General features: G+C 43.4%; 2 protein-coding genes across 2 annotated transcripts; one reads left to right on the plus strand and one right to left on the minus strand.

The window, feature by feature from the left end:
* Positions 1–2366: 2366 nt before the first annotated feature.
* LOC115169945 (transcription factor jun-D-like) lies at positions 2367–4547 on the plus strand. Its single transcript, XM_029726097.1, has one exon. The coding sequence runs from the start codon at positions 2632–2634 to the stop codon at positions 3535–3537; it is 906 nt and encodes a 301-aa protein (XP_029581957.1). The 5' UTR covers positions 2367–2631; the 3' UTR covers positions 3538–4547.
* A 3-nt stretch (positions 4548–4550) lies between these two features.
* Positions 4551–11881, minus strand: LOC115169946 (ras-related protein Rab-3A). The gene is made up of 5 exons (XM_029726098.1): positions 11776–11881; positions 9685–9909; positions 7970–8088; positions 7593–7717; positions 4551–6992 (listed from the first exon to the last, which is right to left on the minus strand). The coding sequence occupies exons 2-5, from the start codon at positions 9907–9909 to the stop codon at positions 6802–6804; spliced, it is 660 nt and encodes a 219-aa protein (XP_029581958.1). The 5' UTR covers positions 11776–11881; the 3' UTR covers positions 4551–6801.
* Positions 11882–17828: the final 5947 nt, after the last annotated feature.

Raw genomic sequence — 17828 nt, forward strand, 5'->3', positions numbered from 1 at the left:
CCTACGGGGGGTTATTGGCTATTATGGCTGACTAGTACCACCCAATGCGCTGGGCTATTCATAGCAATAGCGGACAGCCATCACCGTTTGGGGCTTTCTGTTCCAAGGTGGTAGATCTCTCATGCCTTAACCAGCAGATGTCTGATATTTCTGGGCAGATACCCTATATCTACAAAGTATGTGGACACCTCTTCAAATTAGTGGATTCGGCGATTTCAGCCACACACCTTGCTGACAGTTGTATAAAATCGAGCACACAGCCATGCAATCTCCATAGACAAACATTGTCAGTAAAATGGCCTTACTGAAGAGCTCAGTGACTTTCAGTGTGGCACTGTCATAGGATGCCACCTTTCCAACAAGTCAGTTCATTACATTTCTGCACTGCTAGAGCTGCCCAGGTCAACTGTAAGTGCTGTTATTATGAAGTGGAAATGACTAGGAGCAACAACGGCTCAGCCACGAAGTGGTAGGCCACACAAGCTCACAGAACGGGACCACCGAGTACTGAAGTGCGTAACACGTAAAAATCGTCTTTCCTCGGTTGCAACACTCACTACTGAGTTCCAAACTGCCTCTGGAAGCAACATCAGCAAAATAACTGTTTGTCGGGAGCTTCATGAAATGGGTTTCCATGGCCGAATAGCTGCACACAAGCCTAAGATCACCAAGCGTCGGCTGGAGTGGTGTAAAGCTCGCCGCCATTGGACTCTGGAGCAGTGGAAACGTGATGAATCACGCTTCCCCATCTGGCAGCGTGACGGATGAATCTGGGTTTGGTCGATGCCAGGAGAACGCTACCTGCCCAAATGCAAAGTGCCAACTATAAAGTTTGGTGGAGGAAGAATAATGGTCTGGGGTTGATTTTTATGGTTCGGGCTAGACGTGAAGGGAAATCTTAACGCTACAGCATTCAATGACATTCTGGACGATTCTGTGCTTCCAACTTTGAGGCAACAGTTTGGGGAAGGCCCTTTCCTGTTTCAGCATGACAATGCCCCCATGCACAAAGCGAGAACTTGACTGGCATGCACAGAGCCCTGGCCTCAACCCCATCAAACACCTTTGGGATGATTTGGAACACCGACTGTGAGAGGCCTAATCGCCCCATATTGAGTTGCACTCCCTTTGGCCCTCAGAACATCCTCAATTCTACAAGGTGTCAAAAGCATTCCACAGGGATGCTGGCCTATGTTGACTCCAATGCTTCTCACAGCTGTGTCAAGCTGGCTGGATGTCCTTTCGGTGGTGGACCATTCTTGATACACACTGGAAAACCCAGCAGCGTTGCAGTTCTTGACACACTCAAACCGGTGGACCTGGCACCTACTACCATACCCCATGCAAAGGCACTTAAATCACCCTGTGAATGGCACACATACACAATCCATGTCTCAATTGTCACAAGGCCTAAAAATACTTCTTTATCCTGTCTCCTCTCCTTCATCTACACTGACTGAAGTGGATTTAACAAGTGACATCAGTAAGGGATCATAGCTTTCCTCAATTCACCTGGTCAGTCTATGTTATGGAAAGAATGGGTGTTTTGTACTCAGTGTATAGGCTACTAACCATTCTAAGAATTTTGAGTTGAGTTCTTTGTCAAACATTGGCTTCTAAAAAAACAACATGGTTTCTTTATCCCTCTGCAGTATCTCCTTCCTCATTTCTGTTAAAACCTATCGGTAATTACTTCCCAAATAAACCACCTCTTAGTTTATTTGCACCAAGCTGTGCAATCTCTATTAGAAATGTGTTTGGATCGGAAGACAGTATTAAAAGACTAATGTCAGCAATTTATGAGGTCAAATGTTTCCATTCAGTGACTGACTGCATACCTATGATTCCTGAGCCCATGTTTTTTATGTGCCTTGACTTGCTACAATGTATCCCCAGATGTAGCTTAGTCTACTTCTTTGTCATCATATATCCTAAACTGGACAGAGCTGTGAGAATGTTTGGAATTGGAACCAAAATAGATCACTTACAATGAAGAATAGACTGACACAATGACACTCACACACGTTTGGGGCTGGTAAATGAAAGTATATACGTGTGTTCATTTACATACAGCTGTCAAGTTGGCGTGGGAACATTGTCTAAGTTTCTCTAAAGACTGGACTAGTCAAGATAGCTGAAGAAACCTTCTGTGCCCCTCCCTAGTTCCTTCCCTGTTCAGTTTCTTTTGGCGACCCTGAGCGTTCTATTTTATGACATCAAACCACAATGCACCGCACTGTTTGCAGTTTACCTAAAGTCTCCATGGCAATATGGACTGGTTCGGCCCCTTATTTAAATCAGACCGGAAACAAACGTCATTTTGGGCCAATCTTAGCGCGCTAAAGTGACATAATGGAATTTCTAGGGGTAAAAAACAAGCAGAGGGTTGGGTGTACGCATACCAGTTGTGCCATCTGTGAAAAGAGTTCATACGGGCGAGAAGAACAGGAAAAGCCAAGCCACGACTATTGTTTTAGCCTCAGGGGTACAGGTAAAGGGGAACCAGAGTTTGAAGATAGGAAAAATACAGGAAACTGTAACCTGAACTGTGTGTTTTATTGCCGGAGTTTAACGGTTGAATCGCCTTAGTTTATGCGTAAACCTCAACATACACTCGTGTGAGGGGTTAGAATGGAAACAACCCTCTACCCTTGTAATGTGTTGAATACTCGAAGGATTGCAAGCCTCTATTCCTACAACAGCATGATGAAGAAAGAAATTAGTCTAAACCTGGATGACCAAAGCTCGATTCTGAAACCGAATCTTCGGGACGCAGAGGGGATTCTGAACTCCCCGGACTTGGGACTCTTGAAATTGGCGACTCCGGACCTTGAACGATTGATTATCCAATCGAATGGAATGGTTACCACGATCCCAACCTCTCAGTTCCTCTACCCAAAGTCAGCCAGTGACGAACAGGAATTTGCCGAAGGCTTCGTGAAGGCGCTTGAGGATCTTCACAAGCAGAACCAGCTGAGCGAGGGGACGTGCGTACCGCCGGACAGACTGGACCTTATCGGCTCCAACGCAGCCCCAATCGGCTTGCCGTCAGATCTGCCAGTGTACACGACGTTGAACGGCTATGGAAATAGCCCATTGGGCAGCACAGTGAATTATTCCACGGATACAATTCCATTCCCACCACCACCTTCTCATCTGATGAGCGCGCATCAACAGGCGGCTGCGGCGGCGCTGTCACGACTCCAGGCGTTGAAGGACGAGCCGCAGACGGTCCCCGACATGCAGTGCTTTGGAGACAGCCCGCCTTTGTCTCCTATTGACATGGACAACCAGGAGCGCATCAAAGCAGAGAGGAAAAAGCTGCGCAACAGAATAGCGGCGTCCAAGTGCCGCAAAAGAAAGCTGGAGAGAATATCCCGTCTTGAAGACAAGGTCAAAAACCTTAAGACACAGAACACTGAACTGGCCTCCACAGCCAGTGTGCTTAGAGAGCAAGTGGCCCAGTTGAAACAAAAGGTTATGAACCATGTCAGTAATGGATGTCAACTTCTCCCAAACCAAGATCAAGATTACTAGAGGATAGTGTAGGCCTATGATGCACCCACCACCATGGGGTTAGTTATCCTCTGGGGATATGGACTAACTGAAACCCAGTAGGCTATTTGCCTGTTCTAATAGAATACAAATTCATTGCTGAAAATCCATTAGAACTGGAACACTATGGGTCTCTCTTAAAACATGTGGCTATAATTTTGTTGTTAACAGGCTAATTTTGCTGCCCTCTTCAGAGGAAAATGCACTATCTGCTCTCCAATGGACAATAATACATAGCCAACAAGGGTAGCATTATCTGCATGTAAACTGGACAATCTCAATGAGTGCAACTAAACACCAGGATGTCATTGTGCGCATGTCATCTACTGTGTAATATATAATGCCTTACTTGTTTACAAGCACTTATTTACCAATGACAAATGTATATTTTATTTACTATAACATGTCTTATTTTGCATACTGTCTTTATATTTTCTGCAAATATGAATTGTGCATGTCTTGTAAGCTCGTGTTGGCTACAGTAATTTAATGTTGTGCAACTCTGTATCTGTCACTATCCATGAATGTAGCCTTCGTTGTTGGCCCTATGTAGCCATTTTGAACGGGATTTTACCTCTCAAAGCTGTTTTATTAAATTCTATGAATTGTTTATTCTGTTGTCAAGTGTTATTGTGGACCGACTGTACTTTATTTCAGTTCCTGTCTTATTACACATTGGGTCAGCTATTTATTATAGCCTCTACCAGCGATGGATTAGTGTAGAATAGGTGCATATTATATTTTTTTTCTCTATCCTGTTGTATTACAGGCTTTGTTACATTGAAATAAAAAGGGGTGAAATAATGCTTGAACTGAACTGCATCCCTCAATGTATTTCAGGTAGGTAGCAGTGAGAGTCCTACACTATTATGCCACCTATTGGCTTGATGAGGGTAATACCATTGTCAGTTTGGACCAAGAGGCTACTGTACACCCAACACAAAAATGTGCCTCAAAGACAGATTTGAATAAATGTTGACTAATTTTTCACACAATGCTTTTATGTTTTGTTTATTAATTCCTTGTTTTAGCAAACCTGGAGTTAGTGTTACAGCACAATTCACATGACTAAAACCCAAGAAAGAAACATTATTTACAGGGGGAAGATAGGATGGAGGAGAGCTATGAGAGAGATAGCTGAATTGAACAGATACCTAAGTCAGAGGCAAGTTTACAGTTGTAGCAAAACACAACCAACAAAACTAAAGTTAACCAATGCAGTAAAAATAATAGGACGTGATAAGTACTGATCCTACTTCGAACACTTTTCCCTTTTTGAAAATTGCCACAGTGTAGACATACATGCCAAATGCTTCTCTATCATTACTACAATATGACAAGCCTTTTATTCAGCTCTAAAAATGTCTAATAAGTCTTGTCCTAGCGGGTGTCATTTTTCGAAAGACTAAGCAAAGCTGTCTAAAGGGTCTTTGCTATGTGGGATCCTTGGGACATCCCTACCCCCATTGAAGTTGACATTTAAAATGGTTACGTTCATGGTTAGGTAAGTGTTATGGTTAAAAGGTTAGGGTGCGGGTTAAGCTAAAGTTTAGTGCAGACACGTCCCAAGGATCCCGGATAGCACGAACTCTGCCTAAATCCTTCAAGCAAACAGTATTTGTTAAAGACATGCCCTTTAGCAGGTTTGTTGGCTGTTAATATTTTCCATCCAGGAGAACCAGGAGACTGGAAATTGACACAGTAGTGCTCTGAGAGGAATACAGTATTTACACTAGCATTACTACACCCACACTAACGGCTTCATGGTTGGTTTAAAAACATGGACATAAAGTATTTCCCATTGAAACAGCTCGTACATGATCAGGAGAACATACAGTGGAATGGAAGTGTCTCCGGCAGGAGTATGTCAACACTTTAATTTCAAAGGACATCCTGGTTTTGAACCAATCTTTTTTCAATACTGATATAACCGTCTTTTTTAAACTGTGATAGTGCAGCCCGCAAACAACAATCTACAAAAAACCTAATTCATTAATAAATAAATAATATACTGTGTGTAAATATAGATGGCTGTGACAAGTGACAAAATGTCTTCATGTGCCTGAGTGCATTTCGTTTGGCTCTAGCTAGTTATGTTTTCCTCATGTATATGCCAACAAGCAATTCTCTCTACACTGAAACAGCAAAATCACACAAACATGACGTTGAACATGCTTCAAAAAAAAAAAAAATTCCTCCTCACAAAATCAAAAACAAACCACACTCACTGCCAGACATCGGGAAGTGATGTAGTATATGGGTGCAGTTCCCAGTGTCGTTCTGACTGTGTGTGTGTGTTGTACACATGAATAAGAGGTAATTGTGCTGTAGAGAAGCAGTGTTATATACTGACAAGAAATTAGAAGCTTCATTTTCAACTATTCTTCACACATGCTACGTTCTTAAAGCAAAACAAACCAGTTTGATTCAGAGGGGCGTGGCCCACAACAGCTTACAGAAATTCCATGAAAAAATAAATAAAAATAAAACATGCACCTCTCACAATGCACAGATATGTATACATAAATATTGTAATTGTTTACTATTTGTTTATATATTTTTACATTTTAAAATGCATATTCATTATACTCTGAACATTTATACATACTCTTCTCTTATACTTAGACACCTTTCTCCAATCAATCAATATTCTCTCTATCAAGGTTTGTGAGAAAAAAAAAATGAACAAAAGTAAAAATACAAAAAAAAACAATAATAAAAACAGGGACAGGGACCAGTACTTAACACATCATGTTTTCTTTTTCTTAAATTTCGTAATGAAAAAAATATTAGAAAATGACCATGACTGGTAACCTATATGCATGGGATTTTGGTCAGAAATGTTCGAAAACACAATCTCATCCAATTTTTGTTATCACATATTGACCATACCTCACTCACACCAATGGATGTGGTGGCTTAATATGTTCTGTCACCAGCCAAATCGGGGACATATACAAAAAACAGCAAAGCTATCAACAGTAAACAGATAATCAGCAATGTGGCCCTTCGAAAAAAGCCATGAAATCCTTTCAGGTTCGAGGCCGCATAAGGGGTGTCAGAGGAATGTGAACTTTGGACTTACAGTAGAACACCTATAGATAGACGGGGGGACTGAAATACAGAATAATTGAGTTTTTCGGCTTTTCCATCGAAACACAAACCCATCACAGACCTCTTCCACCAGCTGAGGAGGTTGTAGGAAGGGGGTGTGTGAGAGGTCAGGTGTGTGTGTGTATGGTGTGTTTAGCAAGCACAGTCCTGGTGGGGGCGTTCGGGCTGCTCGGTGAGCTGGGGCCCCTGTTTGGCCCCTGTGACGGCGGGGTCGGCGTTGTCCAGGCTCTCCGACATCTTCTCACAGATGATGTCCACCAGTCGCTCAAACGTCTGCTTCACGTTGATGTTGTCCTTGGCACTGCACTCAAAGTACTCAAAGCCTGCAGAGGAGAGGAAAGACAGATGTCTGATTAATTAAGAGACATTGAAATCTAACGAGTGATGTGTACTTGTTGTAATCATCAACACTTGACATGAATTTGTCCATATATTGTTGCCCCAGAACTAATGGAATGTTATTACTCTACTGTACACAGTAACAGATTTAGCCTTGAAAACCCAACCTAGGCAACAGCGACTAGGATCTGGTTTCAATGATGGACTCTTTATGACATGAACTACATCACTGCCTACATCACTACTTTATCCGCTTAAATAAAATACTAAATAGTAGCTAGCAAGATTGAGATCACAGAGGTTATTTTTAGAGTGCATTTCACAAGTGGCTAGTTTACATCAACTACCTTCACTAAAACAACTGCAACGGTTTAGCCTGCAAACTTTGGTTTTGAATCGCCACATTCTGGCATGTCTTCCTCGTGATTTGTTGGTTGAGTTGTCAAACAAGAGCCTAGTCCCTATTGCCTACGGTCGGCTTTTAGAGACTACTGCAGGTTAGGAACATAAAACTCATTTTGTAGTGAAAGGAAACTGATAAGTTGTTATATTACTGGGTAACTAAGTCCAGTGTTCCAACTCACCCAGTTGATCAGAGAGCTGCCTGCCCCGGTCTGCTGCCACCACCCTCTCATCCTCCATGTCACACTTGTTTCCCACCAGCAGGACCTGGGCGTTGTCCCACGAGTACGTCTTAATCTGGGTGGACCTGACACACACATTAAAAACTGAGTTATATAAAGGATCTTATAACTTCCCAGATACTGAACATGTTTAGTTGCGTGCATGGACCCTCATCCAAGCAGGCAAAGCAACTGATGCTTGATTGGTGCTGTCATTTTTCACCCAGTCATCAAATTATTTATTTAACTTTTGTAGAACATAAACACAATACACGGACAAACGTACAGTCGTTGTACACACACACACACAAACGCGCTATTTCCCAGTGGTCCCGTACCAGTCCTGCACAGCATTGAAAGAGTCCTCGTTGGTTATGTCATACATGAGCAGGAAGCCCATGGCTCCTCTGTAGTAGGCTGTGGTGATAGTCCTGTACCGCTCCTGGCCAGCAGTGTCCTGAGAGAAGCACATGTCATATCACACAATCAGTCATTATATCATACACACACGTATACTCGGGCACAAAAATAGCCCTACAATGTACTACCACATAAAATAATGCACTAAGTTTAAACTCACATCCATCTTTAAACATTGTTGCTGCATATAACAATGTAGTTGTGGATTAAAAAAAAAAAAGATACTAACTTTAATATTCCGTATGTCAGAAGTGTAGTTATAGTATCAATTTATAGCCAGAACATGCAGCAGTGCATATCAGTGTACGATTCTGTTTTAAACAAGCACTGAGATGGCAGTGCGATAGATACTCCAGTAACATAACACAGACAGATGCAATAGCCCTCAAAGCCATTTTCTGATGTGTTTAAGCAGGTTTTATGGGCGTCACCAGGCCATAATGATGCTGCACATAGGAGAGACAGCAACGATAGACACCTTAGAAAATGAATCGAGGTAGATTTAGGAAAACTAGACATTTATCAGCATACATGTTTGTTTTTTGGCTTCAGCGATCTTATAACGTCGAGACATGATCATGTTCACAGGATCATATAAATAGAGTAAACCCACACTGACAGCATATAATCTTGATTTATTCCATACATGCCAAGCAGGATATAAATCAAGATAATATCTTGGGAGAGGGGATTTGCTCCCATTAATAAAATGCGCCTGGGATCTGGCAACTGAGAAAACCGTTCAAATTTCAATAAAAACATGTAGATCTAGGTGAGCATGTGTCATCAAATCACATTTTTCAAGATACAGTAATCATAATCCTTATAATAATACATATCCTTCTTGTGTATGTATGAAGGTAGCACCCTAGATTTGAGCTGTGTGCGCTGTTCCATAGTGAGGTCTACTCTGCTAAAAGGGGTGGATACGATGACCCACCATGACGCACGTAGTGTCACAACCAATCTTCTTCAGAACTAAACAGATTTCTTACAGGAGCCAGAGACAGAGACACAAACCTCCTGCTAGTGTACCAATATTGCTCCTCTCTGCTGTCATGCAGTGAAGTATAGGGGTCTGACTGGCCAAAATCAAAAACAAACACACTCTCTAAAAAAAAGCGTAACTTTCAAGTCTAGCCTATTGTCATGGGATATTTCCCATACAGTTGTCCCCCCCATTACTTTATAGCCAACAAACTTGGGAGAACTAGCCTACTTGCCAAGACCTTTGTGCTCATTCATATTTCACAAGGTAAAATAGTACTCACAAACCCTGGAACGCTACACGTTATGTATGTTTTGTTCCAGTCCAGCTCTAATACACCCGATCATGCTCTTGTCGAGCAGTTTATTCGTTGGATTAGGTGTGTTAAGTGCTTGGTTGAAACAAAAGCCTGCACACCTTGTACAGTAGCTCTCCAGGACCAGTGTTGGGGATTAGATACCGCAATGGTTGAATCTGTCAATGTCTGTAATTCATCCAAACTAGCCAACTACATATCCGTTAGATGAGGTAAATGTGTAATTTGGTGGAGCAATCCCTTTAAAGCAAGAATACCCCTAATAACATACATGAGCTAATTTATGTTCAACAGAGGAATAATATAATTAGTTAAGGTCAGTGTCTTACCCAGATCTGCAGCTTGATCCTCTTGTCGTTTCTGTAGATGGTCTTCACCTTGAAGTCGATGCCCACCGTGCTGACGAAGGCCGGTGTGAATGAGTCGTCTGCGTAGCGAAACAGGAAGGAGGTCTTACCCACACTGCTGTTGCCAATGATCAGGATCTTGAACATGTAGTCAAAGTTCTGGTCTGAGGACTCCTTCTGTCCATAAGTGGCTGTTGCGGAAGCCATCTTTGGAGGGATAGAATGACAACAAATTGAATTAATGCTTTTGTTGCCCATTTAAAAAATATATTTTTAAATTCTGTCAAAATGGCAGATTTATCCATTTGCTTTGTCAACAATCAGAGGATCGTTTTTCAGAGAAATCCATGAGCACCTCTTTGGTAAATGTCTGAGGAAATGGGCAGGCAAGTAGACCTACCAAATTATTTTCACTCATGCTCACCCATATCCAACATATACTTTCTCTATGAAAAATTGCTACATCGAAATAAAACAGCATGTTTTGACATCAAACCAATAACTATGGAGAATTTTTTCTAAACGCTTCCAACGGCAGTGGTCAATAGAATGAGAATCATAATCTAACACCTCTCTGGGAAAGGGACAGACAACTATCAATAAAAACGGCAGTGCGTCAAATCATACTGATTGATGCTGACTATTTTCAATGAGCCGTAAAGCCTTTTAGTAAATGATTGATTTGAGATTACAGTCACACCCTTCAAATGTATTTCATCAACTAAAGAGAAGGATGTTTTAAAAATATTTTTGTGAAATGCTATGATATGGTACAACATATTGAATTAAAACCAAAATACAGTTGAATTTTTAAATCGGCATATGCTTTGATTGTATGGCCTATTACAGTATTAAGGACCCATATCCACATCAGTGTGCTTGTGATGGCTTGAATGTCATTGTGTATCCTTGCAACTAGATTTCATTTTCATACCATAATAATAATAATAATGTGATTTTGACACTGAACATTTGGACTCCTCCCAGATCTCTTTCAGTCATTTGATACTACAGGCATCTTTGATTGATCCTAACGGTGGTGAGGACAAGCCTCGCCTGCTTTCAAATAAATGTTTCCACTAAAGTACAGGATCAAAACTGATTGACCTCCATAACACTATCTTGAGAGGTGGGAGTCTTGGAAACATCCAATGTGTCCTGTGGCACTGTATAGTCAGCTCCTGCACATTCTAGTGCGCGTATAAGGTTTAAACAGAAATAAACGATACCGTAATAATCTTTATATCATGCATAGTAAAGCAATGTAATGAAAACAACATTTTGTTATAAATAAATGTAAATAGTCATTGATTACATTGCCTGGACATTTCAGACAGTAAAATCGCCTATGCGCACCCTGACCAAGATAAAGAAGGCGGAAACCGCAGGGCTTAGGCTAAGCATCGGCTAACCCATCAATGGCTGGGTGTTTTGAAAATAGATTTTAGCGCATGTTGTATAATTGAATGGACAGGGACATGCAGTTACACCTGGCGGTTTAACTTGACATTTGCTATACAATGTATGTAGATACTTGTATTTACATGGGTAAGCGGTCTTGGTAACAGGGAGATGAATTAGGCTAAGACCATCCCATTGGGTCACCACTGTTCAGCTAGCTATCTGACTAGTTTGACGCCTATCTAGCTAGCCAGCCAGTTGCTACTGCTTTCCTCAAGCTCGTTAGTGGGCTCGAATGGCTCACGCACCATTCAATGGGGGGAAAAACATTTCGAAATATGTTTATTTCCCAAATAACAGTTGCTCCTGGTCATTCAATATGATTGCTGTTGTAATGGCAGAAAACCTACGCTACATTATTTTAAACAGCCGCATTGACAGCATAATCATCAGTTCACCCAATAAAAATACACGGCTCCCTGCAATTAGGCTTAGCTAGCATACTAGGCTAGCGAAGCATTCCAGCCTCGCTATATGTCAAATGAAGGTTACTCTTACTTATTTCGCGACTAAATTAGTCCTCTCCATCCTTTGATTTACAACTGGAAACATAATCTAACCCTTTCTAGTGCTATCATTTCTTTAAATGACTCGCAAAATAATGCGGCTTACCGTGAAAAGCCTTCTTTATCTGCAGCGCTATTGCAGCAGTACCCAGTGTTGCACCTGCAGAACCTTGGGCGTCACTTGATTGCCTGTCACCGAAGGGGCGGGCTCAGAGTAGAGCTAGAGGATGACTGACAGTCTTTTAAACCAATCGAGACTGTTTAAGGTCGCTGAGCGTTCTAGGGCCCACCCCCAACACCTCTCTGATAGGTAATCCATTTTTGAGGGGACTAGATATGGATAAAGGTACAAATCGATTGTCATCAAACTGTACAATAATTTTCTCATGATTAAAAAAAAAACATGTTGCCTTCTATCCCTTTGCTAGTATGACTGTATTTAGAATAAGTATGTTTTGATTTAGAATGACTGTCTTATTGAAATACGTTCAGATAACCATATGTCATCTGATTTGTGTTGAAAAAAACATGCATATCATTGCAGCATTCCATGGTCAACGTTATTCCCAATAAGCATCCATGATGTCAAAAGCATGAAGACTTCTTTATTGGCAAGGTGGACAGGCGTACAGTTACAGTAAGAGCGTTGAAACCCATAGTAAACAGTTGTGTTTGGATTGTCGAGACTGCAGACTGAATAGTTCTGGTCCGGAGAAAAACATAGGAACAATGTGCCTGAAACAAGGAGGAATCTCCTACTCTATTGATGCTATCTAGGAAACGTACAGTTATGAATATAACTACTGTTCCCTGAAGGAGGGAACAGGGTATAACATACTATAGGGGGTCAACCAATCCTTTTCACCTGAAGCAAACTGAAATCAAGCCCAACGGGCCAATTAATGCCGAGCCCGCCCTCAGAAGCCCCGCCTCCCTGGCTATAATATGAGGGCTCGCATACATTTCTTCAATTCAGTACTGCTCTTCAGCGAGCCCAAACCCCCCGATGGTGTGGGGTCAAAATATGTTATACCTCGTTCCCTCCTTCAGGGAACAGTAGTTATATTCATAACTGTACATTCCCTTTCAGTTGGTCACTAGGTATAACACACTATGGGTACTTTCAATCATGCTCCAAGCCAGCTCAGAGGGTACCAAACGACAGCCCAAGCACACACACACAGGTTCCACCAGCTCCAAAATGGTTTTTTTCTCTGATACTTACCCACGAATTCTGAACTGTCAGAACCCCATATAGGGACCTAGAACCTGCTGCAACTTGGCAATGCACACTGACACGCTGCCACTGCAGCACAAGTCCATAGACCCCACAGTTCCAAGGACAATACTTACCTTAAGAGCCTGACAGGTCAGAACTTGTACAATGAACCGCAAGTCCAAAACAACAGAACACCTGTCATGACTTGGTAAAGCGCACACGCACAATGAACCAAGGCAGCCCGCGCATTGCCATGGCAGCCCAAGGCTCAAACCCACAGGGAAACTGTGGTAACCCGGACAAAACGCTGCCTAACATTGGCCAAAGTCCATAGAAACTTGCACATAGCTGCGGGAAACATGTTTGGGGGTGCTGCTATTCTTTCACCGACGGGGGAGGGGGCTGCATAATTATTATTCCTTCTTCCACTGCAAATCTACCATTCCAGTGTTTTACTTGCTATATTGTATTTACTTTGCCACCATGGCCTTTTTTGCCTTTACCTCCCTTATCTCATTTGCTCACTTTGTATATAGACTTATTTTTCTACTATATTATTGACTGTATGTTTGTTTTACTCCATGTGTTACTCTGTGTTGTTGTATGTGTCAAACTGCTTTGCTTTATCTTGGCCAGGTCGCAATTGTAAGTGAGAACTTGTTCTCAACTTGTCTACCTGGTTAAATAAAGGTGAAATGAATAAATAAAATTATTTTTTGGCCGACCCTACAGATTGCTATATCAGTCAGCTAATAGAGGACTAGTGAAGGCCCAGTGCACTACTTTTGTGAAGATAAAAAAAATACATCTTATTATTCGGATTTTTCAGGGGGTGCTGCAGCAACCTTAGCACCACTACTTCCTGCAGCTATGCCCTCGCTGTTCAAATTTTTTTCACACAGAGACCCAAGGAGTCTGGAATGCCAGAACTCACACAAGGAACCGCAAGTCCAAAACAACAGGGCACCTGCTGTGACACTTTGGAGTCGCAGGGGTGTACTAATAGCATGTGGATATCCCCAACATGCTTGGCTGACGCCAAGGCCATTAGCAGGGCAGTCTTGTAGGAAAGGACCTTCAGGTCTACAGACTCCAATTGTTCCAATGGAGGCTCACTCAATGTGGAACCGCACCACCAGTGGATAGGACCCCTGGGTAGAGCCGTCAATCGCTACATGACACGCCGAGGTGGCTGGCATATACACTTGAATATGGAAAAAGAAAGGCCCTGCTCAAAAAGCTCTTGCAAGAACATCAGAAACTCCTTTAACCTGACACCAAACCTCAAACTCGTGCCACTTATATACAACCCTGTCGTAGAGGGTGCACACGCCCAACTATACAGTCATAATCACGTTTGAGGATAAACCCCTTGTCATCAAATTCAACCTTTCAGGGGCCAAACCTGCAGAGCCATATCTACGGCCTTGGGTTTCAATAGACAGTAGATCCTGACGAACCCCTCCACGGGTCCCTACATAAACTTAAATATGGAAAAAGAAAGGCCCTGCTCAAAAAGCTCTTGCAAGAACATCAGAAACTCCTTTAACAGGGTCCCCACCTAACAGGCAGAGGATCTCCGGGAATCAGGGTTGTCTGGGCCAACAGGGAGCCACCAGAATCAACAACAGACCTTCCTGACGGACCCTCTCCACAGTGGCCTGAATCAGGTCCACCGGAGGAACGCATAGAGCAGGGCCCGAGGTCACTGATATGCCAAGCATCCGCTCACAACAAAGCGCCCAGATCTCTCATTGACAAGAAGTCGACAATGTGCAGTCTCCACTCCTTAGAGATAGGACCACCCCTGGCAAGTAGATCTGCACCCACGTGGAGAGATCCGGGAAGATACTTTGCCCTGAGCGACAGGAAATCCGTACTGCTCCATACGAGGAGATAACGTGCCAGGTTTAGGAGAGAGAGAGACCTCGTCCCCCCCCTGCCTGTTGATGTACGTCACCATCGCCCTGTTGTCAGACCTTACCAACACATGCTGGCCCTAAAACATCGGAAGGAAACGCCTCATTGATAGCAACGACGGGGAAATCCTAAGCAACCAATGGCAGTGGCGAGATGCGTCCAGACACTAGCAATTACCTAGCGCTGAAATAGACGCATCAACAGATGTCCCAGAGGCACCACAGGCATCATAGAGGCCATTAGACCCAATAACCACAGGCACAAGCGAAAAGGCACCGAGGGCCCCAGCCGGAATGTGACCCTCCACTGTTGGGACAAAAACGCGTGATTCAGCACCGAGTCCAGAACAAGGTCCAGAAACTGAATGCGCTGAGCCGGAGTCAACAAATTCTCTTGTGATTCATTCTGAACACCATATGGAAAACCAGCGTGGCAGTGTGGAGCGCCACATTATCTACTAGGATAATTTAGGTTAATTTATTTAAATAAAATGTATACTTGTTTTTCATTTCCACCACTTTTGACAACCGTGTGTCTGAATGTGAGGAAGGAACTGTGTTTATTATGCCCACACCGGGTTCGGGGACTTCGGCAACCAGTAACTTGCCCCTTATTGACCGAGCCACTTGGGAGCACTGTTGCCACAGTAAATGCTTGGGAAGGAGGGCCCAGAGAACACCCCCGGCCTCCAGCTAGGGTTGAGAGGTCTGCTTCTTCCCCAGCGCCACAGAAGAATCTGCTTGCACCCTGCGTTCCTTCAAACCAGCACGCCATCTGTGCCAAGACGTCCGCCGCTGCCCAGAAGCACCAAGGCGGCAACCCGCCTTTGGCCTGCACCCTTTCCTTCACGCCTCGGAACTGCAGGGCCGCCACCGCAAAGGATTTTACTGGGAAAAGGACCCATAGAGCTACGTCCTGCTTTTGTTTCACCTCAAAACTGGCCTGTAAGGACTCCATAGCCGAACAAAACAACCTTTTTGACTAAACTGTCTCATCCAAATACATCCGCCTGTCCCTCTCAGGAATCCGGGACAACATCAACCAGAGGTGGCACTGAGCCACCACCATCGCCCCCATACTTTCCCCCACAGCCAGGATAGTACAGCGGGACAGATGTAACTTTGTTCAGTTGATCCGCCAAGGACCAGCACTGTTTATTTGGAAGCACCATGCTAGGATTTGCCCCCTTGTTAGCCTCTGAAGTTAAGTAACTCGCCAGCTTTCTATCCATCGGTGGTGTGCAAACGAGCCCCGCCTCCTCCATACCCTCTATTAATGAACTCGCTATAACCTGGTAGCACCAGCCTGGCTGAATGAGGGGAATCGCAGGTTGCCTTTAGCTCATCACTCATCACTGCTGTAGGGATGGGAGGTAACCTGGAGGAACTCCACTGCAGGGGAGAAGAAGGACAATCCACCCGTAGGTGATCTGCCGCCCTACGACACAGCTCCAACAAAGGCGCATTAACCACCAATGGTTCACTCTCCCCCACCAAATCCAAAGCCGGGGCTTCAGGCTTCCCCGGACTTGTGTCAACCGATTGACACTCTGGAAACCCTCCAGAGCCAACCAGGGATAGTATATCATCCCTGGAATCCAGACTCTGAATACTGCCTCACTCGGCTGGGATTACACCCCTTTCAACTCAGACCCCCGCTGCTGCCCTACGCCGGCCTCAAACAACCCCATTCACAAACCCTCATTTTCACTGGAAGAACCTTCGCCAGCAGCCTCAATCTTCCTCACAAAGTAAGCCCTACACCCAATAGAGGTTGAACCCAGCCGGAGACAATGGTCACGCAAACTGGCCCGAGCCAAGGACTCCTGAGTGTGTTTCCACCCCAAGCAAGCAGGATAGCACTCTTTTCTTAATATTTTATTGTGAAACCACATGCCCTAGGTCATTGGTCGGAGGTTCAAACTTGGCTGGTTAGCCTTTTTGAACTTCCTCCTTCCACTGGCCATCTTACTCAAGCAACAGAGCACTAGCTACACAAGCAGAGCAGAAAGTAGTGGGTGTTAAGCAAACACAAATCCTACCTAAGCAAGGAAGTATTAGCTACACAAGCAGAGCAGAAAGTAGTTTGCTTTTAGAAAATGCAAAAATTTAGGAAATATATGCGAGCCTCGGTATTATAGTCAGGAAGGCAGGGCATCCGAGGGCAGGCTTGGCATCCATTGGCCCGTTGGGAGTGATTTTAATTTGCTTCAGGTGAATAGGATTGGTCGTTGACCCTACATAGTATGTTATACCGAGTGACCGACTGAAAGGAAACCGGAAAGTTGGATTATTTTTGCTTTCTTTTATGGCAGACATAAGGAAACAAAAACATTTGGTTGAGTGCCAGAGGAGGCTGGTGGCAAGATCTATGGGAGGACGTCTCATTGTAATGGCTGGAATGGAATAAATGGAACGGTATTAAACACATCAAACATATGGAAACCACATGTTTTACTCTGTTCCATTAATTCCATTCCAGTCATTACAATGAGCCCGCCCTTCTATAGCTCCTCCCACTGGCCTCCATGGTTGAGCACTGTAGTTGAAATCTGTCCCGTTTCTTCTCCCAAAGCTAGGAAGGTAGCTACAAATAAATACTTAGCCTCCGACAAAGTCTATAGTTCTTAATTTCCGGACATATATTGAAATAATAAATAAACTGTACACAAAGCATTGTGAGGAAAATATACAAAACAATCAATGGTAGACAGAGAGTATAACTGAATCCTCGTGAAAATACTGTCATAACAACTGTTGGTGAAGACATTTTTCATGACAGCTGAGAAAGACAGAAAGGCTTGCTTGAGTTCTGAACTGTTTGTGCTCCTTAACTACTGTGTGCATGGCACTGGTGTCTCCCCACCATATCTAGTATACAATCTATGAAGAAAGAAAACTTACGCAAAAATAAGGCTCCAGAAAGTCACATTTCTGGATCTTTCGTAAAAACACAACATCAATTTACTCCACGGTGTAGGTTCAAAAGTTTCTCTTTCGTTCACAGATGAGCTTATTTTA

The sequence above is a fragment of the Salmo trutta genome, chromosome 31 (genome assembly GCF_901001165.1).
Source record: "Salmo trutta chromosome 31, fSalTru1.1, whole genome shotgun sequence".
Taxonomy (NCBI): Eukaryota; Metazoa; Chordata; class Actinopteri; order Salmoniformes; family Salmonidae; genus Salmo; species Salmo trutta.